General features: G+C 38.0%; 2 protein-coding genes and 1 pseudogene across 2 annotated transcripts; 2 read left to right on the top strand and 1 right to left on the bottom strand.

Annotated features, from left to right (window-relative positions):
• The first annotated feature begins 1,899 nt into the window (after positions 1-1,899).
• Positions 1,900-3,586, top strand: LOC103723035 (RING-H2 finger protein ATL16-like). The gene has a single exon (XM_008813823.4). The coding sequence runs from the start codon at positions 2,496-2,498 to the stop codon at positions 3,009-3,011; it is 516 nt and encodes a 171-aa protein (XP_008812045.1). The 5' UTR covers positions 1,900-2,495; the 3' UTR covers positions 3,012-3,586.
• LOC103723027 (vacuolar protein sorting-associated protein 2 homolog 1-like) lies at positions 3,462-10,597 on the bottom strand. The gene is made up of 5 exons (XM_008813818.4): positions 10,290-10,597; positions 9,654-9,784; positions 7,315-7,419; positions 3,908-4,168; positions 3,462-3,821 (listed from the first exon to the last, which is right to left on the bottom strand). Exons 1-5 carry the CDS (start codon positions 10,324-10,326, stop codon positions 3,681-3,683), a joined length of 675 nt encoding a protein of 224 aa, XP_008812040.1. The 5' UTR covers positions 10,327-10,597; the 3' UTR covers positions 3,462-3,680.
• Positions 10,598-13,186: 2,589 nt separating this feature from the next.
• Positions 13,187-25,062, top strand: LOC103723028 (annotated as a pseudogene).
• Positions 25,063-26,756: the final 1,694 nt, after the last annotated feature.

Here is a 26,756-nt window from a genome sequence, read left to right on the forward strand (position 1 = left end):
TTCGGACCCGAACCCCGATTCGTCCCGTTAGGCCGGACCCATTAAGGGGCTCTTCTCTCTCTCTCTTTTTTTTTTTCTTTTTTTTTTTCTTTTTTTTTTTCTTTCTTTTTCTTTTTCTTTCTCCCTCTTTTTCTTTTCTTTTTTTTTTCTTCTCTTTTCCAGAGCCTTCCCGACTCTTCACTCCCTCCACTCTTCACCCTTTCTCCTCCTCTCTTCTCCGACGAAGGCAGGACGGCGAGCGGAGGGGAGGACGGCCCACGACCGGCGGCGTCCGCGGCCAAGCCCCGCGGCATCCCCGGCCGAGCCCGCGGCCGAGCTCTTGGCTTCCCCGGCCGAGCCCGCGGCCGAGCTCTCGGCTTCCCCGGCCGAGCCCGCACCGGCGACGCTCACGGCCGTACACGGCAAGTCCCCTCCTCCTCTCTCCTTTTTCTTCTTTCTTTCATTTTCTTTTCTTTCCTCCCTTCTTCTTCTTCACTGAGACCCCCTATCCCACTGAAGAAGAAGAAGGGGAATGGACTCCGGCCGACTGCAGCCCCCTACCGAGAGCCGGCAGTGACTGCAACTGAGGTCCATGGAGTCCCTCCTCTATTTTTATTTTGGTAACAGGAGCTTACCATTTCCGGAGATGACCTGCGGTGCCTCCTCTCCAACACCTCTGCCGACTTAGGGGTTCCTCCTTCCTCTTGGAGCTTCCGGGCTCTCTCTCTTTCTCTCGTTCGGTGTTTAGGGGGTCTGTCATTTTGGGGTTGCCGGCATAGGCTTAAAGGACTGTTTAAGGATGAGACCCCCTCTGAGAGGTCCCTTCCCTCTCCATTCCTCCATACCTCGGGACTGGCCGCCGCCCCCCTTGTCTCCGGCGCGCCGGCAGCGGCTGTCAGCAGGGGTGAGGGTCACCCCTCCCTGTCGGTCTTATCCCTTCGTTTTTATTATTTTTTATTTCAATCCTTATACAGCACTGCCCACAGTGGAATTTGGGCCCAACCCTTAACTGGGCCCATTTCTTATTGGGCCTAGTAGGTTCTGGGCCCGGACATTACAGTTTCTTCATGTATTACTTTGCATTATGAATGCAGCTCAGATGATTGCAGCCATGGAACAAGCATATAGCCAAACGGCTGGACTTGCATTAAAATACGAACGGTTGCAGCTAGCGATCAAGAAAAGAGCCCCAGTCTTCTCCTTAATCATCTTAGGCATCCTTAATTGATTATAAAATATTACATGTACCATCTGTACCTACAAAGATGAGAGATGAACCATTATTTAAGCCAATCATTCTTTCTACCCATCTGAGCAGCAGGTCTTTATTTTTTCAACATAGTAATAGATTAAGACTGTATTAGTTTATAATGACTAAGTGATCAGATTAGTTACCATTCACTGAATGCAATATTTTAGTCCATTGAATCACAAAGAAATTATGAGGTCGAAATTGTAAAGTACAAGGGCAACCGTACAAAACAGCTTATTGATAACTCACGCAACTTTTCGGTCTCTCAACCAAGTCTATATATGCATCCATACAAGCAATGCCAAGCGCTCCTTTCCAACACAAAACAGCATACAGTACTGGCTCAAGGAGGCCATGCATGGGCCAGGCCTAGGGTACTACTGTAGGCCTACAGCTAATATAGTATGAGAGGTTCCTTGTAACTACTGTTGCTTCTTGCCTCTCTCCCATGGACCAGTACCATAGCTCCTTGCAGCCAGGGTGGCCACCTCAAGGACAAAATTCTTATATCATTGCTTAGGTTAAGTATATACCATTGTCTACCATAGTAGGAATTGACCCTAACCCAAATAACAAATAGATGTATTCAAGAAAAAAAAAATAATGTAATAACAAGGTTGACGTATAGTCCGTTTCATATATGGTTAATTTATTTAGCTAATTTTGATCCCCCTTATCCAGTTGCTGATAACAAAAACTGATTCATGACTTTACCAACTTCCATGACTTTTAAGTTGGAATTTAGAAGTCTCTCATTTGCCGGACAAACTGCCATGAATCAAGCCGATCCTCTCATCCCATGTCCATGTCGGATAGTCATAAAGCGCCCAAATCTAGCGATGCCCCCACGTCAACGAAAGCATAACAAAATATTATGGAAACGGGACGGAACGGAATCATAGCTATCGATTGCAGTCCCCCGGTGCCTTACTGCACCAGTTCATTCAAAACAATCGCACGATATTTGAGAAAAAAGAAAAAAAAAGGCCCCATCCTATGCCTCTTAATGTTTTAGTGCTTCGCTGCCTCTCGCAGGAGCTCCGTGATGCGACATCCACGTTGGAGTCCAAAGAGAATAATATTATCGTGCGAGACTCCCAATGGACGCCCCTTAAACAAATGTTTCCAGACTCCGTACGCAAACGTATGCATCTATATATGCAAATAGCGACTTGTCCCTTCCTCTTCCTCCTGGGATAAGCTTTGCAGAAGCTCCGCCACCTATTAGAGCACTGCACCTTCAAGTTTCGGAGCTTACTATGCCATGGCATCTCCACCTCCTCCTCATCAAACCCCTTCAGGCGACTACTACTACTTTGTCGTGGCTGTCGCTGCTGTTGCAGTCTTGCTCTTGGTATGGAACGTGATCGCAGTCGGCTGTTGCTCTACATGCAGCATCATTGAGGCTATTCGGAGAATTCTCCGGTCCCGGGGACCTTCGGCCGGTGAAACCAATGACGAACAGATCGGAGAGCTAATTCCGGTGTGCAAGTATCGCAAAGAGCAGGCTCAAGAGCATGAGTGTTCGGTATGCCTGTCGGTCTTTGTCGACGGGGAAGATGTCCGGCAGCTGCCCAACTGCAAGCACTCGTTCCATGCTCCTTGCATCGATATGTGGCTCTACTCTCATTCCAATTGTCCCCTTTGCCGTGCTGTTGTTCTGGAGCGGCCGCCATCCCGGTACCAGACTGGCGGCGGTGGCAGCGGCGGCGAGGCCTCCATGCGGCGGCACCCAATCGAACCCATGGGCACCGCCGGCTTGATTGTTGTTCTTATGTAAATAATTTTGTCTACTTGCTGATGGCTTGCATGTATTTGGAGAACAATGATATAGCCTCTGAGAACTTAGAGATTCATCAATTTGAGATCAAAAGTTCTTCTCACACAACGATTCCCTTCTTTTTCTTTTTGGCTTTTGAGAGTAGTCCTCCTCAGGTAGGTGATTCATGAAGAGATTTGCTGCAGGTAAAGAGAAGGTTAGGATATGTGGTGGTATCATTGTAGGTCCACCAGGTTATTCAGACTAGGTGCTAATCTTGTTTGATTGAAAATTCTAATCCTTTAAGCAAATAAATAAATGGACAGACCAACCATTCTCATCAAATGATTGCATTCATTAGTTTAAAACCAATCCATCAAAGGTTGATGCCAGATTGACAGCTACTGATAGGAACATAATGAAATAAGCAGGCAGTGATCTAGCACAGACGACCAAAGTATGCTCTGATAATTTCAGCACTAAAACAGGGATAAAGATTGAAAGAGAGTACTGGCAACTCAAAAACAAATGAAAGAAAAGAATATGTTTATAGTGATGGAAGCCCAAACACGAATTTACTGAATCATTCCAATATGCCAAACACCAGGCTTGATAATGAGAATATATCTTACATATAATACATGGCCCCAGCTTTCCCTCGCACTCATCTGTGAAATTTTATCTGGAAAGTTACATTTTCCTTAGATTGTCTAACCTTGCTTGTAGATCGCTATCTATCCCGCTCTCTTCATTCCCACTTGTTTCAGCCTGGGCAACCCTTGGAGCTGCCACTGGTGCAGCAGCCACTGCGGATGAGGGTGCCTTGACAAGCTGTGCGCATAAAAACAAATAGATATAAGGACACAAATTTCTGGCTGAGATTCCAGCAAAGAAAAAAAAAAAGGTAATCAAATTACCTCTGCATTGATGTCGACGCCAATCTCATCGAGGACCTGGTTAACTAACTCTTCTGTTTCTTCCTCTTCCTCGTCTCCTTCCAGAGCATCATCTATGGCATCTCCCATTACTTCGCTGACCATTTCCATCTTTTCATTCTGACGCTCAAACTCTTGCATTATCTTTTGCAACGCTGGTAGGTTCATCTGCCTGTTCATCTGTCCCATAGCTTTGGTAACACCTTTCATGGCCTCACCCATGGCTTGTGTTGATTTTAGTGTCTGCATGTATCAGAAATATCATTCCTGTTATAGAAAATTTGGTGTTGGTGCCAACTCCACACCAAATCAACGATTCAATAACAAACCAATATATACATTTTCCCATTTAAATCAGCCCATCAACTTTATAACCCTTCTAAAGATCTTCAAGACAAAAGTGAACCACACCCCCTCTTTTACAAATGAAATTCCAATCAATCTATTTCCAAAGCCCATTATCTACATCATGAACTACGAGAAATCCCACCAATCAATTGCCAACAGCCATCTCTAACTGCATTTTGAGGAACCCCATAGTACTCCAGGCAATTAAGTAGTTCAAGAAAATCCTCATGGAAACAGAATAAGAAAATAAAGGTAATCAAGAGACTATAGATGAACATACTGGAAGTCAAATATTCCTTTTCAATCCACAATACCTCAATGATAACCTCAGAATAATAGGATTTTAAACCTTAACCAAGCTTCAAGCAATGAGAAAGCAAGAGATATAATAGTGGACATCTGAGAACTTTATGTTAAAAAGCATACACCCCCATTACAACCCCATATTGTGATAGAATAACTAAGAGAAGAACGATGGAAAAACATTTGAATCTAAGGTTTTTTTACCGTATGTCTATACTATATGGAGCCGATCGTCGCAGTATATTTGCGAGTCACACCAATCTCCCACCAATCTCCCACCGCGTCCGACGCACAGGGAGACTCGAATGGCGATCCCAGCAGTATGGAGAACCCTTCCACTGACTGGCATCAATGACAGGCACAGCCGTCTTGTACTAAGTGCCTCAAGTTTGTATTTCCAACTTTTGCTTTGTTCCTGGGCCCCACTCGGAATGGTTACTGGACAAGAGCATGTTTGGTTCAAGAATTATTACTCAACTCCTAAGGGACTGTCGCCAATTTAGGGCCCTCCAATCCGTTATCAGAGGAGCAGTAATAATCTTAAAACACCTAAACTTGACCATCCGTTTCTGTAGTGCAACCCACCCTGATGGAGGTTTGAAGACATGTAGTAAAAAAGCATACCTCACCTTCATTATTTAATTACTTTTGCAAAACCAAGTAATGATTCCTCATATGTGCAACACCATAGGTCTCGTATACTTTTCTACTAATTTATACTTCAAGGTTATCCAAAAAGTAGGGTTGTTACAGTCCAGATTCCGAAGTTTAGTGTTACAAAGCTACTCATTGGCACACTTAGCGTTCTGTCATCAATAATACGATAAAAGTCATGCACAAAAATGTGATATAATCTATGGGGTATTGATTCAAATGGCATAGACTTTCTCCAGTCAAATGCATGCAATGCTATTTGATGCAGGCTTCCCAATTGGATAAGAATTATTATGGCTGTCAGTGTCTGTTTTCTAATTGTTCTTAATGAGAAATTTTAAGATGATTTTTGGCCCTATTAGAATAGGATTTTGAAAAGGATATTGTAAATTGGAGGTACCTTAATCTTCTCTCTTTTATGAATACACTAACAAGCTATATCAAATAGACTTGGAATTGGCTCTACAAATCATTCTACACCATCTATTCATAAAACGAACCAAATTCTCCATAGAGAAATCCAAGTTTCACAAAACTGTTATTGATGATCATATCAGTCAGGGACTAGGTTGGTACAGAATGGTATGTACCGGTACAAGGTATGCAGCACTTTGCCGATACCTCCATGCTTCACCTAAAAGAGAGAGGGAGAGGGAGAGGGGATAGTGAGAGGGAGGGAGGAAGGAACAAGAGAAGCTCCTACCTCCAATCAGCGATCTCTGGCCCTTAATTTGCAACTTTTGGCCTCCGATCTGTGATTTTCGGCTCCCAGTCCATTACCTTTGGCCTCTAATCGATGAGATCTATGACCCCTAGCTTCTGACAAGCTTTGTTTGAAGTGGAGGTTGTCAAGGGCGATTGGTGGGGCTGTCAGCAAAGGGCGATTGGCGGGGGTTATCAGCAGTGTTGTTGCGATCGTGGTGTGGGGGCTAGAAAGAGAGAGAGGCGGCGGCATGGCGAGAGAGAGGAGAAAAAGAGAGACGATAGTCATCATTGCCGATGGCGGTGGCGACATATCGTAATGCTAGCAAAGGGAATTACGAGGCAAAGAGTTGCAAGAGGTGAGGATAATCAGGTAACAGGGGACAAGAGGATTCTAAAAGAAGTAGTTTGGTTCAACTTGCTCGAAATAACCTAAAACTAAGTGGGACCAACAGTTCAATCCAGTTCGGGCTAGCTTTAATTTGGAACCAAATCAAGAGGCCAAACTGTCCTAGTTCCTGGTCAGTCCGGATTGGTGCACCCGAACTGCTCAGTTTGGGATGGTTCAATGGACCATGGAGAAATGTTTACCACCTCCTTCCAAGCACTATAACGGAATTTTATTCAAGAAATAGAAAGAAGAGTAAGATAAGAAAGAACATAGGAAGCAAAGAAAGAATTAGGGGAAAATCAAGAAAGGGAGCAAAGAGAAGAGGATCCTTAGGAATGAAATTGGAGATGCGAACTTTAAATTTCAGTGACAAAAGATGTGCTAATAAACTAGAAGGAATACACAGTGAAACCTAACAACAAATTTAACTCTAGCAGTAGTTAGCCACTAGATGACACTTGAAACGATAAGCCATTTAAAGAGCATATTCCATCTTGTTGTGATATCTAGTTTGTCAAAAAACATTGCTTCGATCATGTTTCATGATAAGAGACTAGAAGTACACCTGTAACTAGTAATTGGTGTTCCTTTGCACCGAAATCTCATGCAATAGAATGGGGCACACGTTTCAACAAAAAATCTGCGCAAATAGCATAAATGGCTGAATATCAATAAACAACATCATAAATATTTGATCCATTCATGCCATCATAAACAAACTAGAACAAGGCAATGAACTTGTTGCTAAGCCTTGTGGAATAGGAAAATCAGAACAATCTAGTAGTTTTGGGACATGAAGGGCACTGGCTATTAGAAGCAAATTATGATTTAACCAAATTGCTCCAGCAGAGATGAGTTGAATTAGATGGACCATACAGAGCTCCAGCACAAACAAATTGCTTCTGTTCTAAGGAGGGATGCAGCATAATGCAAAACATTAACCATTCCACAAGAACCATATGATTGTGCACTTGAAAGCCGAAAACGTTACCTGAATTCTAAGAGAAACACCCTGGAGCTGAGACTTGAGTGCATAGAACTTAGTAATCTGATGTCTTGTCCGAATAAGGTCCTTTGCCATTACTTTTACAGCTCCCTGACAGGAAAAAAAAACATCCAGATGCGAGAGATTTGGCATGGATATCAATCATACAATTTAATTTACAGTTTACGCTACAAAACAAATAACGCATGCTGTAACATAAACTATGAAAAATCCTTAGACAAAAACTGGAGCCAAATGAATGAAAGATAGGAATACCAGAAGAAGATGGATAACAGATTTCCAGTTTTCAGCTGTAATCAAACCACTGCTATGTGCTGATGAATAATATACTGAGGAATTCTTAGTTACAATTCCTAGAGGTCTGGCAAGTATATATATATATATAAGTATCCGCAAAATGAGAGCTACTGTTAAGTTATAAGCTCGTTTTAAACTTGGGCAAACAGAAAAAAATGCTCCACCGAACAAGACCTCTGCTGTGTTTACCTGAAAAGTGTAAAAACAGAGAGCACCTATGCAACATTGAGGAAGAATGATACTGGCATGGTTCCTGATTTTATTTTTATGCATGCAACAAATTTAATAACAAGATAACTATTTCTAATTCATGTTGAATAGAATAAAGTTTAATGATAATGACTATGTCATTTGTCAAGATTACTGTGTATAGGGAAAAGAGTAGGCAGAAGATAACTTCAGCTATTTAACTTTGGTAAAACATAACAATTTCAGAACATTTAGAATGTAAAAGTAAGCTTAGGTCCTCCATATTGACAAGTCCCTTCAAAAAGGCGGGCCCTATGTAGCACAATCTCATAGCTCCACCAACTTGGAAGTTGCACTCTAGAATGTAAGAGCAAGTTTCCAGAGGGCACAAACCATCACATGAACACTAGATTTTGGATTCCTTATGATCTTATACTTGTTGGGAAAAATATCTCTGAGATCTAGAAGTGCTAGATTCAGAACCCTTGGTTAATTTTAAGTTTTTGAGGTTCCAAAACCAAAGAAAATTTCCAGGTACTACTGACAACAAATTTCTTACAACTTTAAGATGCTCTTTAGGAAAGCATGTTATGTAATAGAACTTGAATTATTCAAGTAGTTCCTTAGATACATTCGATTGCATTTGCCAAGGGCTTCCGACAGTTTCGCCTTGTTGGAAATATAAGTAGGATGCTAAGAGAAAGATTTTATGCAAACTTCTAAACAAGGATTCATGTCCAGGTAGTACTTTGTGTCTAAGCAGTATTGTATCATTTTGATGAGAGAATGGCATCTGGTATACCCTTGGGATACCGGTTCGCTCATGAACTGACATGTCCATGCCATCCAGTTGATACCGGTCAGAAAAAAACCGGGACACTAAAAAAAAAAAGCAGAAAAAGAGAGACAGCACTATCCCACTAGGGCTCTCCTTTGTTATGCAAACTTCTAACCAAGGATTCATGTGCAGACAGTACCGTGAGTCTAACTGGTACTGTACCATTTCGATGAGAGAATGGTATATGGGATGCCCATGGGATACTGGTTCGCTCATGAATGAAAATGTCCAGGTCATCCTAACTGATACTGGCCGGAACAGACTGAGACGTTCAAAAAAAAAAAGAAGAAAGAGAGTGTATCCATTAGGGCTCTCTTTTCTCCCCTGTTGTCCAGGCATAGGAGACAGGAAAACTGAGAAAGAAAGGGAGAAGGAAGGGAAGGGAGAGAAGAGAGAAAGGTAGGGAAGAATTTAAGCCCCATAAACCCCATCATCGACTCAAAAACCCTATTAAGGACCTCAAAACATACAAGAAATCATTAGAATTTTATTAAATTGATAAAGTTAAAAAGTTGAAGAAAGGCAAAAGACAATAAAAAAAGGAAAAAGTAGCATCTTGCTACCACACCAAGATGCCAGCCCATCTCGAGTGTTTGGATAGGAGTGTCCCAATACCGTACGACATGAGACCAGGCAGGGATAGATACCGATACCGGGACTTGAACCCTTGCTTCTATCAATATTAAATTTTCATAATAAAGTTCGTTTTTTTTTTTTTGCTATACTTCAATCTTAATCTCCTCTTCCCTTTATAAGTATGTCAAGTTTCACTCAGCAGCAACTATTTCAATGCAGAACTATCCACAAGAAGCTGCCATCTTGGACCCCTCTGAAAGAATTTCAACAGAGATATATATATAGAAGATCAAAGCACTCTCATGGTAAAACTGAAACAGACCTACTCGAAGCAAAAATAGCAAGCAATGCTGAGTTGGCTATAAGTTGAACTATGTAGATACAGTCTTTCTTGAGAACTATAAGTAGTTGCAAAAGAGTATACCATTTGGCCTTGCTTAGCCGTTTTCTTGATCTCCACAATAAGCTTCTTTTCCTGGGTTTGGAGCCCCTGTCTCTCTCTTTCTATTTCTCTGATAGATTTGTCAAGCATTCTTTTGTTCTCCCGCAGTAGCTCTGCAATTAAACCAGCAGCTACTTATTGCTCCACTAAAATCATCACTTTTCCCCTTAAACTGATATATATTAAAAAATTGCAGTAAAATTACAAAGAAATCGCATAGTAACGGAACTCATCAGTTAATTGTATGATCGCTGAAACACCGATGTTAACCAAAACTTATGACAAGATCCATTCATACCAAAATCTGTGCAACACTTAATTAATTTTGACAAAAAGCATCCTTATCCCGTAAAAATGGCCAAAGATCCGTTGGAAAGGAACAGCAAGAACTTAGAAGAAGAAAAGCAATAATAAAAGCTGAACCTTTTTGTTCGTTATGAATCAAGGAAACCCATCCCAAAGTATTTTTCGTTCTATTTAAAAAGAAATCACCGAATTATCGGAACAGCAAGAAGGGAATTGTCTGAAATTCGCTTCTTTTCATAAATAATAGAAAAAAAGAGGAAACAAACAGGGAATTCAAAGGATACGATATGAAAAGAGATCGAAGATTCACACCTGCGGGGGTTTTCCGGTTTCCGAAGAGGAAACTCATCGTGGATTAGATTATAGAGATAGAGAGCTTGGGAACCCTTCTCGGTCCTTTCGATATTCTTCGAACGGAATCGATCAAAAGAAGTTCTTGCTCAAAAGGTGGATTCGATCGATCAGACCTTACTTCAATACGCGGTTTCAAGCTGCATTAATTACGACAAGTTGGGGAATATTCCGAGAAGACTCCGGGCTCCGATGGTAACCCAAGTCGCCGGCTTTGTGGGGAAACTCAGGTAATTTGATAAGAATAGCCGGGAGGCGAGAACGAGTAATAACGGCTCGTTTGGTTCGCAGGAAAAGGATGGGGGGGGGGGGGGGGGGGGGGGGGGGGGGGGGGGGGGGGGGGGGGGAGTGTGGTCAACGGAAAAGTAATGAAATGTCTCTTGTTTGGTTGGAGTTTTCAAAGGAGAGAGATGGAAAAGTTGTATTCTCATGGGAATATGATTCCCACATTTCATGGGAAAGTCTTTCCCATGAGAAACATGGGAAAGTTACTTTCCCATGAGGTGGGAATCACTCCTTTTTTATTTTTTTCCAAAAAGACCCTTCAGCATTAAAGAAGCATTAAAGAGGCATTAAAGACCTAATTTTTATTAAGGGCATAATAGGAATTATACATAACTTTCCTAGGAAAGTGGATGGTCAACCAAATATAAGCACTTTAGAAATTTGTCACTTTCCCATGGTTAACCAAACATGCCAAAAGTACTTTCCTAGGTATCCTCTTCCTAGGAATCTGATTCCCAGGAATCATATTCCTAGGAGGGAAAATACTTCCCGCGAACCAAACGAGCCCTAAATTCCTTTCCTCTCCGTTTTGGTTACTCATTTGGCTATAAAATGTTCATTTTCATGGACAGTGAATTTCTATAAAAAAAAACAAAACTATACCCAAGAAAATACTTTTCTCTTGTCCTGAATATGCACCTAAATAGTAAAAAAATTTTTTTTATATATTATTAAGATTGTTATTTATTGAATATATGATGATGATTTACTATCTTTTGGACAATATGATACTATATACTACATATTATTCATAATATATACTATATTGATATTGCATTTTATCATATAATTGATATTAATATTTTTAGTATACTAATCCTGAATATATACTATACATAGTTATTAGTATTATTAATGTTATATAGTGTATATTACTCAACCATATTATTATAATTATTTTATTGTTACATATAACTACCATATATTATATTATAATATTTATATGATTATATTGTTTATTTTATTATTTCTGATTATATTATTTTCAAGTAAAAAATAGTATAATCTGAATATTTTTATAGTATAATAAATATAAATTATATAATGTAAACAATATTCAATTATATTGTTGCAATAATGCTAGTATGATTATTCACTAATGCTGAATATATCTTGTAATTATTCTCATATAACATTTATAAGACTTCTATTTGCCTTATTTTTAAAAATAATATCATATTAATTTTAGTATTTATAGTAATGTTGACAATATTATATCTATGATACTATATTGGTATAAATAATATTAATTATGTAATGTACAATATAAGATTAATCATATTTTAGTAATATTGCCATACTAACATTATGTTATATATTATTTCAGTAAAATATTCTTTTATAAAAATATTGTTATGAGATTGATTTAATATTATTATATTAATGATATAGAAACTATTAATAAGATACTATATTATACTATGATGATTATATAGTTCATATAGTTACAAGTTAAAGAATTATATAAATATATACTATATTATTTTTTTTATATATTGTATTTTTCTCAACATTACTGATATTAAAGGATATTGTTAATAGATTCTCGAGAATAGATTTTTCTAACTACCATTCCTAGCAACCAAATATAGTTTCAATCATTTTTTTAATTTTAATAACAATTGAAGAAAGTGCTGTACAAATATAAGAAAAAAGAGTTCCTATACAAGTTTTAATAGAATTTATCCATAATATATGTATTTTATAAATATTTATTTGTAATAATTAGAGAGTGAGCCTTAACGTTCTAGAAATGTTGCTTCATTATAACTAGAAAATTATAAGATTAAAATACGGAAACAATATTTCTGCTTAGAAAGTACATTATATACAGCTAATCATTCCTAAAACTCATAATCTGGAGCCTGATATATTAGCTTGTCCTTTATCTATATAAAAATTCGGTTTAAGATTGCCTATACAAATATCTGCCAACATTGCCTCCTATTTGCAGAAAACCATATGGGAAATAACAATATCGTATAAAAAAATTCCCAGAGAAACTAGTCCAGGCGTTCAACTCATATCAAAATCTACCAGTAATATTTTTATTGATAGGTGTTTGCCAAAAATATGGCAGGAGTACTTTATCCAAGGACGGGTATCACCGTGCCGGCTGAAGCTCATCATCTCTCATACAAAAACTCCTAAAGGGCAACTCTTCCTCCTCAGCCTACATTGTGTCCCCAGAGTGGCTAGCTGCATAGGTAGCCATCCAATCGGTTGCCTCGTTAGCCTCTATAGATACATGCTTGGCTTGGAAGGCCATTCTATCTCTCATCATCACTCAGATGTCTCAAAGCAAGGGATGATCCATAGGACTACCTCTCAGACTCTTTTGATTCAACTGATCACCATGGCCGAGTCATCCTCCAGTATGATCGAGCTGGTCTATAACACTCGTTGCGCATGATGAAGGCCCGTCTAAGCAGCAGTTCAGCACTAAAAATCGAAATGTCGAAAAGCCGATAGCTGACAGCTGCCCCTATTCTGAAGTTCGGATTCCTGATAACAAAGCTATCGCCTCTCCTCCTCTTCATTTAAAATAGACCAATTAAAATTGACATTAAGAAAACTTAGCGATGGAGGTTTCAGACAAAGAACACCGTATGAAATGATGTTTGAGTGGAATGGAAGTTTCAGATGTTCTGGGCCCTAGAAAAACCCGCGTCATGAGGTAGCATGAGTGATCTCAATGTATCCTTTATAAATATAAGATTTATGTTCTCTTCCTCGTTGCAGATTGCCGCATGGTGACTACGTTTTTACTGGCTTCCAAAACCGGTGACTCCGTTCTGTACTTATTTTCCTTATTTTTCTTCTCCATTCCGGAAAAACTCCTCCTACTTATTCTTTTCTCCCCGCAATGAAATCGGTGGAAGCGACTCTTTTTTTCCACCATTAATCCTAAAAAAAGAAAACTATAAGATTTATGTTTCTTGGATCGTACGGGCTATACACTCCGCAGCCCGGTCTTTCTTCTTGAGGAACACTCCGCAGCCCGGTCTTTCTTCTTGCCTCCTCCTCGCCGGCGAAGGAGGCGGAGATGCCGAGAGGCGACGGCGGCGATTGGGGATCGCGGGACGCAAGAGTCAAGAACAGGGCAATTGGGATGATTCAGACGGTTCTTGATGCGGAGAGAATGGTGGGGGACACGGTGAGATCGTAGGATGACATCCTGTTGGTTATCGAACAAAGTCCACGGACGGGGGCCGGGGGAAAGGATAGTTGGGGCTACCATGGAGGACGTGTCGTTCGGCTGGTCGCAACGGTGACCGTTTTCCCGGCATTCCCGCGCCTCTAGAACTATTCTCCTTCCCTTCTCATTCTCTCTCTTGATATTTCCGTGCCTGCAGATCTATTCTCCTTCCTTTCCTCTCTCTCTCCGTATTTGATTCCCATTCTTTTTCCTTGATCCCTTCCATCTCGAGCTCTCAACATCGCTTCTCATTCTTTCTCTTCTCTCTGTTCTGTTTAGTTTCATTGAAGAATGGACGAGAAGTATGATGTAATCGTTCTTGGGACGGGCCTCGAAGAATGCATCCTCAGCGGGCTTCTCTCCGTCGACGGTCTCAAGGTTTTTGCCCTCCCCCTTTCTTACTAATCCAAGAAAACTAACTAATCCAAGAAAACTAGGGTTTTTGATTCAGAATATTTTGCTGATAAACTTAGGTTCTTTCGTCTTCATTCGATGGAGCGATATGATCTATGTACTGATAGAAAGTCCCCCCAGCCATTGGGGTTCTTGTTATTGCCTTATATATATATTAAAGCATTGTTAATTTTCTTTTCATTTACTGTGTTGTCAGTGAGCTGTGTAAGAATATCATCAAGATTTGTCAAATTTTGACCTTTTTTATCTTTTCAAAACTGTGTAGAAAGCCTTGGTTCTTGTTTTTTACTTCTTATTTGAACACCAAAAAAGAGAGAAAATTGAATTTTCATCGCGATGAACAAACTGCATCAAAAATTTCATCTCCTTTGCACCCAATATCTTGTGCAGTCCCATATTTTAGACCAATAAATAAAATTTGTCGATTAAGTTGTAGATTTAAATGCTTTAATAAATTTTTGGTGCATCAGTTCTATATCCCTTGCTTCCTTTTTTTTTTTTGTGAGTAAAGAAAAAATTTCTCTTCAAGAATCATGAGAAACGGAAAAAAATGGATCTGTTTAACAATATCATATGGATATCGGTCACACTTCAGAGAATAAAAATATCATAAGCAAGGGTTGACCAGCAGATTTTGAACTATAGCCGAATATTGCACAATTTGGTATCGACATCCCACCTATTAAATGTAAAGTTTGTGCTCATTCCTCTCACCATCTTTATTATCTCCTGTGGATCATAGACCTTCTGTTCTTTTGTTAGTGAAAATTCAAATATGGCCTAACTTATTCAGTTTTGTAACTTGTACAAGTTTGAAACGCTAATCTATTCATATATTTATGCTAATGATTGCAGTGTTGAAGCATTTGTACGAGCAATCTCTCTCTTGTTATCATTTTTCTGTAACTTGTTAAATATTAGATCTTTTCTAGAATTTGTAATTGAATATCCTTTTTTTGGATTTAAATGCAAAGATATTAGATGTTTAATATCTGGACCAAATATAAAATAGTGGTTTTCCCTTTTCTTTCAATACACTCAGTCAGATAATACTTGTCCAGAAGATATGCAAATACTTCTTGATTTATTGTTTATCCAAAATTGTGCCTTGGTGGATATTGTTATATAATAGGAACTTCTATGAGGTATAAACATGAGCTGACATCATTGAAACTAAGATGCTTTTAATTGTTGGTCCAGGTCCTTCATATGGACAGGAATGACTATTATGGTGGGGAGTCAACTTCCCTAAATCTTGTGCAGGTGTTTCTGCTATTGACTTTATCATGGCTATGCTTTTTCACTTTTTTTCTTGTTTCAAATCCCTGTTTTTATCTTTTTCTTTTCTTAAACCTAAATAATATTGATGCATTTTCTCATGTTCTTATCATGCAATAATAGCTGTGGAAGCGGCTCAAGGGCAATGATAACCCTCCAGAACATCTGGGTTCAAGCTAGGAGTACAATGTTGACATGATCCCCAAGGTTTCCAATGATTTTTTTTGCTTTTATTCTTAAGTTAGTCATGGTTTGTGTTTCAGCCACATCTCTATGGATGCTACATTCATGCTTCCAATTATTTGTTTTATTCATCCTGTTGATTTTTTATTGCACAAGTGATAAATTTGGGGAAAGGAAAAAAAAGTTAGGGCTCTCAAATCTCAATGCAATCGTTATGTTTATGTCAAATTTTCAAGGTTTCACATGTTAGATGAGGATACTTGACTCTTTATGTTTAGAAATTTGAACTCAGGTGGAACTCTTCTATTTAGGGCTCTCAATGCAATCGTTATGTTTACATCAATTTATCAAGGTTTCACATGTTAGATAAGGATACTTGACTCTCCACGTTTAGAAATTTGAACTCAGTGGAACTCTTTTATTCAATTTATGTTCTTGTATTGCGCAAAGACGCCATTGCAATCTTGGTTTATAGCTACTGAACTAATTATGTAGTCTATTGATTGCCCAACTTTCTCAAAGTTAGGTTTCCATTCGTGATTTGGAGAGGGGAATTGACATGGACATATTGACCAACTTGTGTGACCCAAAGCATTAGAAAGGGAATCGAGAAAGTTCTTAAGTAAACTGAGTGTGGAATATGAGTTATAAAATGGAGTGATATACAAGCTCATTTTCTTTGACTAGGGACATTTGTGACTAGAATGTGAGTCATAAGAAAAAAAATCTCCCTGCTTCTCTTCTTCATCAAAGTCTATTTCGTTAGTAGTCTGCTATTTATGGGCATGGTGTAAAATAAGCATTATGAACAATTCTTCAAAAAACTAAGTTCCTTTTGCTAGGCAGTATTTCATCATGCTCTCTTGGTGATTGATAAAATGATGCTTTTGTCAAGGATATGTCTGGTCATATTATTTGATGGCTTTATACTCTTTAGTGTTGGTGCATCCATACTTGTTTCTTGGCTTTCTTTTTCTGCCTTCGATGTTTCTGACATTCAGATCTACCTTTTGGCCTTTGTATCTCTTGACTGTTCATGCCTGTTTAATAGAACATTATATTAGGTTCCATGTTTCCACTTCATGGGTAGTTTTTGAGTCTCATCTGCTTTGGAAAAGGCTACTTTGATTCCTCTTGTTTGTTCTTCCTTTTCTCTTACTGGCTTGGACAGCAGTAGAACGGCATCTTATTCCTTCAAGGGCATAGGGCTGTGCTCTGTACCAGTTGGCTTCGTCTTTGCTGATTAAGGAAATATCCTTTTACATTATTTGAAATTAAAAGAAGTTTACAAATAAGTTACTAGACTAGGTGATAAAGTACTTTATTTAGACAGTATATATTATTAACTGATTCTTGTAGTAGAAATTGTCAGAATCAATTTAATAAGACCTTTTTCCTCCTGTTCTTCAGAAAGAGAATCCATTGTCCTTTCTTATAGAAGTCAAAGTTATTCAGTTCCTACTGTAGTATGCAACCATATTTTTATGAAGCAATATCTTCGTAATAAATCGCAAGGCTGCTTCTTGAAGTTATCAATTATTTGATTGTTTCCATTGTATTATTAAGCTATTTTCTGATTATTTCGTTGGTCTATTTTGTTATCCTTGTATTAAAAGTTGCGGCATAACAGATCTTTTTTCAAAAATGGTCTTTAAAAAAAAATTCTTAACTTGGGCAAATGCTTCTTAAAGACGTCTTTGCATGATGGCCAATGTGCTCTGATCTGTTTTCTTATCCCCTTCCTTTGGTCTATTTAAGCTAACAATTACTTGAATATTGCATGTCTATTTTGACATCTTAGTTTTAAGAGTTCAGACATAACAATCTTTTTTCTTTTGTTTTTTGAAATCTTGCTTTTTAGCTAATCTTATTTTGGCAATTGGTTCTTAAAGACATCATTACCATTGTGATTTGGCAGTTCATGATGGCCAATGGTGCTCTGGTCCGTGTTCTTATTCGCACTGGTGTCACAAAATATTTGAACTTCGAGGCTGTTGATGGTAGCTTTGTATACAACAAAGGGAAGGTACACTTTTGTGATAATTTTTAATTCCCAAATTTAGTCATTTTACTTGGAATATTTGTGTTGCATTCAGAAATTTCACATGTTCTACCACTGTACTACCAGATCTACAAAGTGCCAGCTACTGATGTCCAAGCATTGAAATCCACATTGATGGGTCTTTTTGAAAATCGTCGTGCCCGAAAGCTTTTCATTTATGTACAAGATTATGAGGAGAATGATCCAAAATCTCATGAAGGCTTGGATCTCAACAAAGTTACAACCAAAGAGCTTATGGCGTATGAGTCTTGTCTTCCCCCCCCCCCCACCCCCCCCTCTGCTGCTTTCCTTGTGTTTATTTGACTGATAATGAAGTCCTGTAAATCAAGTAATCAACTATCTAATTTCATATTCCTTTTAGCTGTATTTAATTTGTATTTTATACTTTTTCTTAGCTTATTTCTCCTTGTCATTACCAATTGCACAATTGAATTTAGAAATGACTTCTTTTTTTTGAAATAAATATGATAATGTTGTCTATTTTGAGTCCATGCATACACATACATATGTAGGTAGACAAACAAAGTTTACATTTTCTTCTTCTCTTTCATCAATATGCGTGTAGATGCAGACATAAATACATATGAATATGTACGTAGATTACCATCTGCATTGCAATAGAAGTGTGAAAATAATTATGTTATCTGAAGATAAACCTGAATGATACATGATTATTGCTATAAGTTTCTTAATTCATTCTCTTGAGCTTAAGAAAAAAAAAGATCAATGAAATTATGGTGCATTGCATAAAAAAGATAAAAATATTCAATTCAAAAGTCTGTCCTTGGTAATACAAGCATGTAACTAGAATATAAAGTGGGAATCACGAGGGAGAAAAAAATGTATATGGAACTTCATGTGTTGGTTTTAAAGATCACAGGGTACGAAGATCCCTAAAGTAGTGAGAGGATACCAAGTGTCATGTGTTTGACACTCCAATGCAAATAGAAGAATCCATTGAATATAGGAAACAAGGTGTAAGTGTCTCAGCATGTGTATCCAATCAACAAAATGAGGCAACTTTACAAATACTAGCTTATATCTCTTGTTGACTTGAAGGAAATTCAATCTTTATGGACAGAGTGCCTAGATTACTCCTTTTAAAATTTAGTGTTTCTTTGTGTCCGACATGAGACACCTGGGACACTTCATGACACTCCTTAATGCTTTGTATCATGAAATCAAGATGTCATCACCATTACTTCTCTGCTCTTGGCACTTCTGCATAAAAAGATGTTTCAACCTAACATAACATTTATCAGATATTATATTTATTTAATGAAAATTGTGCAAATAGTCTCACTGAGTATTCATTGTGTACATATTCATATTTATGTACGTCTATAAGATTCAGATGTGTTGCTGTGTTGGGTTTCTTAAAGATTCCCATGTAGACACTAGGTGCGTGCCCATTTCAAGTGCCTGAGTAATGCTGCTTATGGAAGTGTCCAACCCTTGTTGTTCCCATTATCATGAGATGCTGATTATAACTTGTTCTGTTCAAGAAATTTTCTCTTTGTAATTGTTGGAAAACTTACACACGCTTGGCCTTATTATTATTGTTGTGCGTGCATGTGCGCATGTGTATGCAAGCTCGCCTTCAGGCACATGTGTAGATGTGTGTGCTTGTCTATGTGTCTTTTTGCTTACTTAGGTTATTATTGTTGTGCATGCATGTGTATGCAAGCTCGCCTTCAGGCACGTGTGCAGATGTGTGTGCTTGTCTATGTGTCCTTTTGCTTACTTAGGTATGCATGTATATATTGTGTCAATGACTTGATGACTGAAGAGTCTTTTGAAGAAAGATTAAAGGATGTGAACCATGAAGGCGTGGAGGCGACAATACGGAGAAGGAAAGAGAAGATTCCTATCACGTTGCTTTAGCAATTTTTTTATTGTTAATGATTGAAGGAAGATATTTAGGTATCTTTATGTTGGTCTCTCTGCTATGGTGCTGAAACAGCAGAACTGGATTGTGATGTTGTTCTAACAAACATGGAGTAGTGCAAATATAGATTTTAAGTAAGAGTAAACCTCTATCATCTTTTGGAGCTTAGGACTTCTCAAATTTATCGCAGGAAACCCAAGAACTTGAGCATATTATCTTCTATGATAAATAAATAATGCCTTATTTTTTGACACCATTCAATATATGAATCAAAGTTTTTTTTTTGACAACTTTATTTCTTTGATATAGCAAATATGGGTTAGAGGACAACACAGTTGATTTTATTGGGCATGCATTGGCACTTCAGAGGGATGATAGCTACCTCGATGAGCCTGCAATCGATACTGTGAAGAGAATGAAGGTAAATGTGTGATTGTAATGCTCTTGACTATTCTTGGTTTTAGCATTGAGAGTTTTGAATGTTGTGCTTTGTATATTATTATAAATGTCATATTTTTTGTACATTAAAGATGCATTTGTCTTCCATGTACCAGGAACAGAAACCTATCTTTGACTGTAAACCGAATCATCAAGCATTGTCCCATCATTCGGGATTGGCTTTATAAATCCTTCTTTTCTGATTGTTCTTATAAAACACTGTGCAACTACAAGCATTTCCAAATTCTTTTCCTCAATCTTTCACTTTTCTTTCATACCTTTAGTTCTCATTCTTTACCTGTCCTCCCTACTTTTGGCGTACATCCATCTCTCCATGTTCATCCCTGCAATGCTCATTTTTGTACTTCTACCTTCTCTAAAGCATATTCTGTCGTCATCTTTTGCATTCAGTATGTAAATGGTACACCCTTGAGAAGAAGCTACAAAAAGTTGTCCAACATCTTTTATTGATATTATTTTAGCGATTTTAATTCTATTTTCTATTTTTTTAATCTTTTGCTTTTCTGGGAGTTTTCTGTACTTTCACCATTTTGAATGAAACCAAAAATGTTTTGATCTGAAACAGAATTATTTTGGTCTGAAGCTAATATTTATTTGTTCAATACTTCAAACATCCAGCAGAAGAGAAGTTTTTAACCTGGTTTTGTAGTCATAGTTGTTGGAGGCTTCTTGAGATGTATCTGTTGCAGGAATGTGGAGATTTGGATTCGGTGCAGCTCTTGCATTACATCTTAGGATTACTAGTGACATTATATGAGTGCTCATCATTGTTACATTTATTTCGAACAGCTGTATGCAGAATCTTTGGCACGATTTCAAGGAGGATCTCCTTATATTTATCCACTATATGGGTTGGGAGAGCTTCCCCAAGTATGTTCTCATCTATCACCATAGCTTTTATGGTGATAGTTTCCAATAGGTTGAAATGACACATGCCTTTGTTCGTAGGGTTTTGCTCGTCTTAGTGCAGTTTATGGTGGAACCTACATGCTCAACAAGCCAGAATGCAAGGTAAGAAATTTGATCTATTTTCATTTAAGTTAGTTCATTTTTGTGCATGTCTTTAATATATAGTATTGGTCGATCATAAAGGACCAATGAACCTCAAATTTGTTAAACATAATTAAGAAACCTGAAGAACAAGGATTGCATGATAGGTAGAGTTTGATGCAAACGGAAAAGTTTATGGTGTGACGTCTGAGGGAGAAACTGCTAGATGCAAGAAAGTAGTTTGTGACCCTTCATACTTGCCTGATAAGGTTTGAAATGATTTATGAAATTGTGGCATCTTTTTCTAATTGTGTAGAATGGACCTCTGATCTCCAACTGACCAATTTTAACAGGTTAAAAAGGTTGGAAGAGTAGCACGTGCTGTATGTATAATGAGTCATCCCATTCCAAATACCTATGATTCACATTCAGTGCAGATTATCCTGCCACAGAAACAGTGGAGCGTAAATCAGACATGTAGGTTTGACTGAATATCTGTTGTTATGTTCTGCATTTGCATGCATTGCCTATTTGAAGTCACATGAGTAAAGGCTCAAAATTATGGTTGTATATTTAACAAAAGTCATGCTTTATTTTTTCCATGAATTAATTAACAAACTTATGGTAATCAGTCAATTAGTAATCGAAAGAGTCATTTATTCTGAAAAAAAGAAAAGAAATAAAGAGCCATAAATTGATAGTTTTCAATTTTCTCTGCATTTTAAGACAGGATTCCCAATGGATTTGTTTCTGATGCTTTTGTCTTAGTGAAATATCTTTTGATTTATTTGTCCTTGAATTTAACTTCTTATGAATATTTAACATTAACATCTTGTTCTTTGGTTTTTGTAACCATTAAATAGCTAGAAACAAGTTGCCTGTCTAAATAATTCATCTAGCAACATCGGTACATTCTTTACAAATGACCACAATATGTTTTTGTTAAGAAAGGGTAAGGGTATTTTGTTTTAAAAGCTCAAGCAGCTACTGTTTCTGTGTTAGTAAGCCTTAAGTTTTATTTTCTTGTAAATATGCATTTATTTTGTATAATTATAAAGAACTTGCCGTCCGGTCCTAATTAAGAATGGACATGGATGACAAACAATGTCAGTGCAGAAGGAAATTTTGATTATGTTTTATGGACACGAGCAACCAATTTATTATAAAGTGGATAGCGGGAAGACATTTTTGTTCTACTAAAATATCACACTTGAAGTCTCTTAATATTGATGTCAGGATTGATTTATTAATTTCAGGTATGTCTTTTGTTGCTCTTACACTCACAATGTGGCCCCAAAAGGGAAATATATTGCTTTTGTTTCAACTGAAGCTGAAACTGACCAACCTGAGGTTGAACTGAAGCCTGGGATTGATTTACTTGGATCTGTGGAAGAGATCTTGTTTGACATTTATGACAGATATGAACCTATCAACAAGCATGATGAGGACAACTGCTTCATATCTACGGTATATATGAGCGAATCTTGTTATTTGTTTGATAAGAGCTACTTAATTTTCCATTCACCAGAATATTTAGTGAAGCTACTTAATTTTCCATTCACCAGAATATTTAGTGAAAACTTGTTTTGTGTATAAGGGAACCCAGCTGGTAATTCTGATTGTAGTGATTTTCTTTGTAGAGTTACGATGCAACGACACACTTTGAGTCAACAGTACAGGATGCGATCTCCATGTACAGTAGGATAACTGGGAAGGTAATATTTTCATTATTTGGGATAACATTATTAAGATAAGTAAATACATACTGGTACAATGATATGTTTTACCTTTTATAGTTGAAATATCATATATGTATATGTAGAGAGAGAGAAACTTGGCTACATTCGAGTGGATCTCCACTCAGATCTAGTCAGGTCTATATTGGACAATGGGAGTCCCATGTTGATGATCCGAGTAGTTGGATGTAATTTACTACATTTAAATTGCTTACACATCCAAAATCATGTAACTTGGAGACCCTTAGCTTATACATCAAGTAGTCAAAAAATTAGACAACCTAAATAAAATTAAATTATATGTATTTTTTGATCACTTGATGCATAGGTTAGGGATCTCCAAATCATATGATTTTTGGTGTGTGAGCAGTTTTGAGGTAGTAGATTACATCCAATAGTTCGAATCATTGATGTTGGACCTCCATTATCAAGTGTTGACCAGACCTGATCTGAGTGGAGATCCACTAAGTTTAGTCAAGTCCAGCTCTCTCTATATATAAGATAATGACCTTGAACATTAATTGCAATTTCATTACAAGATACATATATGTTTGTACATGTATATATATAAGATAATGCCCTTGAACATTAGTTACATTTTCATTAAAAGATGTATAATTTTTTCCCCAAAACAATATGGTATCATGCATGGAGTTCTGTAAGCTAAAGAGTTCAGTTTTGAAAGCTGTGGATTGATGAAGTTTGGGAATTAGATTGCTACATGACAGTTATATTAGTAAATTGGAAATCGATATGGTGTTGTGTTTCTTGGAAATGCTTTGCACATGTCCTACATGAGTGCAAATCTACGTCAAGATAATCCTTATGACACATGAATTACATGCAGGGTCCACTTGTGACTGCTGGCATTAAAACAGCCACTTTGCGATCTCCACCAAAAATTCCCAAGATTAGTAGTCCTTGTAATAATCACAATGTAAATCCTAGCTTTCTCCACCATCATCGGCTTTACCAAGTGCCTAAGAGAACCAAAAAGATTACGAACCTATTGCAATGTTTATAGACTTAACAGTAATAATCTATTCTTCTTTCATTACACAGGAGCTTGATTTGACTGTGGATCTGAGCGCTGCCAGTGCTTCTCCTGAAGATGCTTAGGTTTTCTTCTCAAGTAAAAGGATTGACTACAGACCGATCAAGCATTTGTTTCTGTTTTTGTTTTCCATGCACGTCCCATGGGAGATTACATTTGTCCTTCTTGTAGGTGCACATTGGAAGCTCATTTTTTATTTTCATAAGTACTATGAGTTAATGCGAGCAGCGAAATTACTGCATTTGAGAAGGTTCTTGCCTTTGAACAGGCTCTTGTTGATTGACAATCTGGTGGGGGATGTACATGCTGTTTGCCAGAGAATTTCACATATGCTGGTCATATCTGTATTCATGGTAATCATGTCATACCTGAACACAGGCACCAAGCCATGTTGTAATGTCCCGTCATGCTCGATAAAAATTGAACTACTTGGTTTGTTAGAGCCAAGAAGGCAAGAGCTTGGAGCAGACATCAGACACCAATTTAGTTGAGTAGTTGGCAAGCTCCCGAAGCTCATCCTGACACATCCTTGTGTTGCATGTATTATTCCTGCATAGCCCCCCTTTTTTTTTCGTTTAGCTTGTTTCAGTGTCCAAGTGCATGAGCCTGCTGAAGATGTCTTGAGAAATCTGTTCTAAGCCCATCTATATATCAAAGACAATGAACGAGGTGAAGGGTGCTTAATTAACCAGCACGGAGCATTTTCAACTCCATGCGTGCCATCATGTTTCTAGGTAAACCATCTATGATCATGAAGGTCACCCACGTAAAGTTCATGCACTTTCTTTATGCAGTATTTCATCATGAGAAATAACGAGCTCCTGTTTTCAGTCTTTTGACTACCACAGAGATTTGTGAACTTACAACCTGTTTAGCAGAACGCGTAACTATTTGAAGGTACTTGTGTCAAATGATATTGTTTTTTTTCTCAAAGAAAAAAGAAAAAAAAATCACCTCTACCTATATGCTGCAGTTAAAAATGGGGACGATCAGACACTGGATCCTTGCACGTTTTGATAGAGCTGTATTCAAATATCATTGGAGGAAACAAGTATTCTAAGGTAATGTCTTCTGACCCCAAACAGACTCTAGATGACATGTTGTTACTAGATGCCTGAACCACAAGGGCTGGTTGAAGTTGGAATCTCAATTATAATTCAGGGCATTCAAATTTGCCCACAGTAAACAATTGTTGGTAACAACAATAGTGATCAAAAGGTTTAAAACTAGAAGATGGTTAAGACCAGATAAAGGACATATAAACTCTTCCGAAAAAAGAAGAAGATCGAGGACATAAAGAAATAAAACATCCTTTCATTTGAGCCCCAACATCTAGTCGCTTCGATGATTCTACAGATAATGAGCTTTGCTAGTAGAATATTTTGTGGCAGCAACAAATCTAGCACTCAATAACATAAATATGTCGCGTGTCCTTGTCGATCAGGCTTACGCTGTTTTGGACTTAGAGAGAGCCTTCTTCGGCTGCCCAAGCATATAACGGCACATGTGTGCTGCCTGCGGCAGCGGTTCATTCAACCAGAAGAGCAACGTCAGGCCTAAAAGTGACCTGCCAGGTTCTGCAAGAATATCCAGATGGATAGAGAAAAATGGGAAGGTTAAAAAAAAAAAAGGAAAAAAGCATGCCTGGGACATAGACTCATAGAGTCCGAGGGCAATAACGGATGCATACAAGTAATCAAAGGAGAAATCCCTCGTATTTGGCATCCTAATGCAGCACCTTTCAGATGTCTTGCCATGACCATAAACAAAGCATCTATTAGGCATCACAGAGGACGGAAAATAACTCAGAAAGTTCAAATTCATAAAGGCTAGAAATCGTTTTTCTTCTAACTAATTGCTGTACGTTACGCACAAAAATCCACATGAATGAAATAAGCTCCAGCAGGAAGCGAACTGCTTGTTAACTGGAAGAAATCTTACCTAAGCCTTAAGAGCCAGGAAGGTGTGAAGCCGATTTCGACTCTTTCATACCAAAGAAAGAGCACCCAATAATCCGCAAAAATAAAAATTTACAGGAAATCAAATATCAGTTTATATCCTGCGTTTAGATTTTCAAAAACTACTGTATGATGATATCTTGAGTCAATGGATTGCCATGTGGGGTGCAGCAGTTGTCCAAGTTATTGTTTCATATCTAGATTCACAGAATTTTTCTAAATCAAATTAATGTGGTAGATCTTTATAATGGACCAACTGATTACCAGAGAGCTAATAGGAATATGTGTATTTGATTTGTATTAAAATAAAAAGTTCCAAAAATAAAATGGCAACGATTGTGTCCATCCTTTACTCCGAGATATCTGGGCAATGGTGAGGGATGGAGGGGTTTTCCAGGCCAAGCATGTCTTCCGTAAAGCTAATGGGGCCGCAGACTGGGTGGCTGCTTATGTAGTCAGTCACTCGGGTAGTATTCTGTGGGTTGGAGATGGAGAGTTGCTCCTGGCACTTCGAGGTATTTTGTTTTTTAATTTTATTGAGTGCATCCGTACTTATCTGGTATGATCCACACACACAGATTAATTGATCTATGTCCCCTGGGAGGGGACATAGATCAAAAAAAAGAAGAAAAAAGCATGCCTAGGATATAGAAAAATCGGAGCATTTCGATTTGATGATGGTTGTGGTGGATGGTGTGTGGGGAGTTCCCGGTTTGGCAAGGATCCTTGTGCTATTTCCGAGAAACCTAGCATTATAACTCGCAAGACCAACAATAAGTTCCAAGAGGGCTGGAGAGGTTGTTGCTGAAGCTCCTGTCTCCCAGGAAGTTTAGGCGTAGGCAATGGAAATAACTTAACCATGTCATACCCTGTTCATGTAAAGATCGTTTCGAAGGTTTTTGCTGCACAGCTGGTTGGTGGG

This window comes from Phoenix dactylifera, chromosome 13 (assembly GCF_009389715.1).
Source record: "Phoenix dactylifera cultivar Barhee BC4 chromosome 13, palm_55x_up_171113_PBpolish2nd_filt_p, whole genome shotgun sequence".
Taxonomy (NCBI): domain Eukaryota; kingdom Viridiplantae; phylum Streptophyta; class Magnoliopsida; order Arecales; family Arecaceae; genus Phoenix; species Phoenix dactylifera.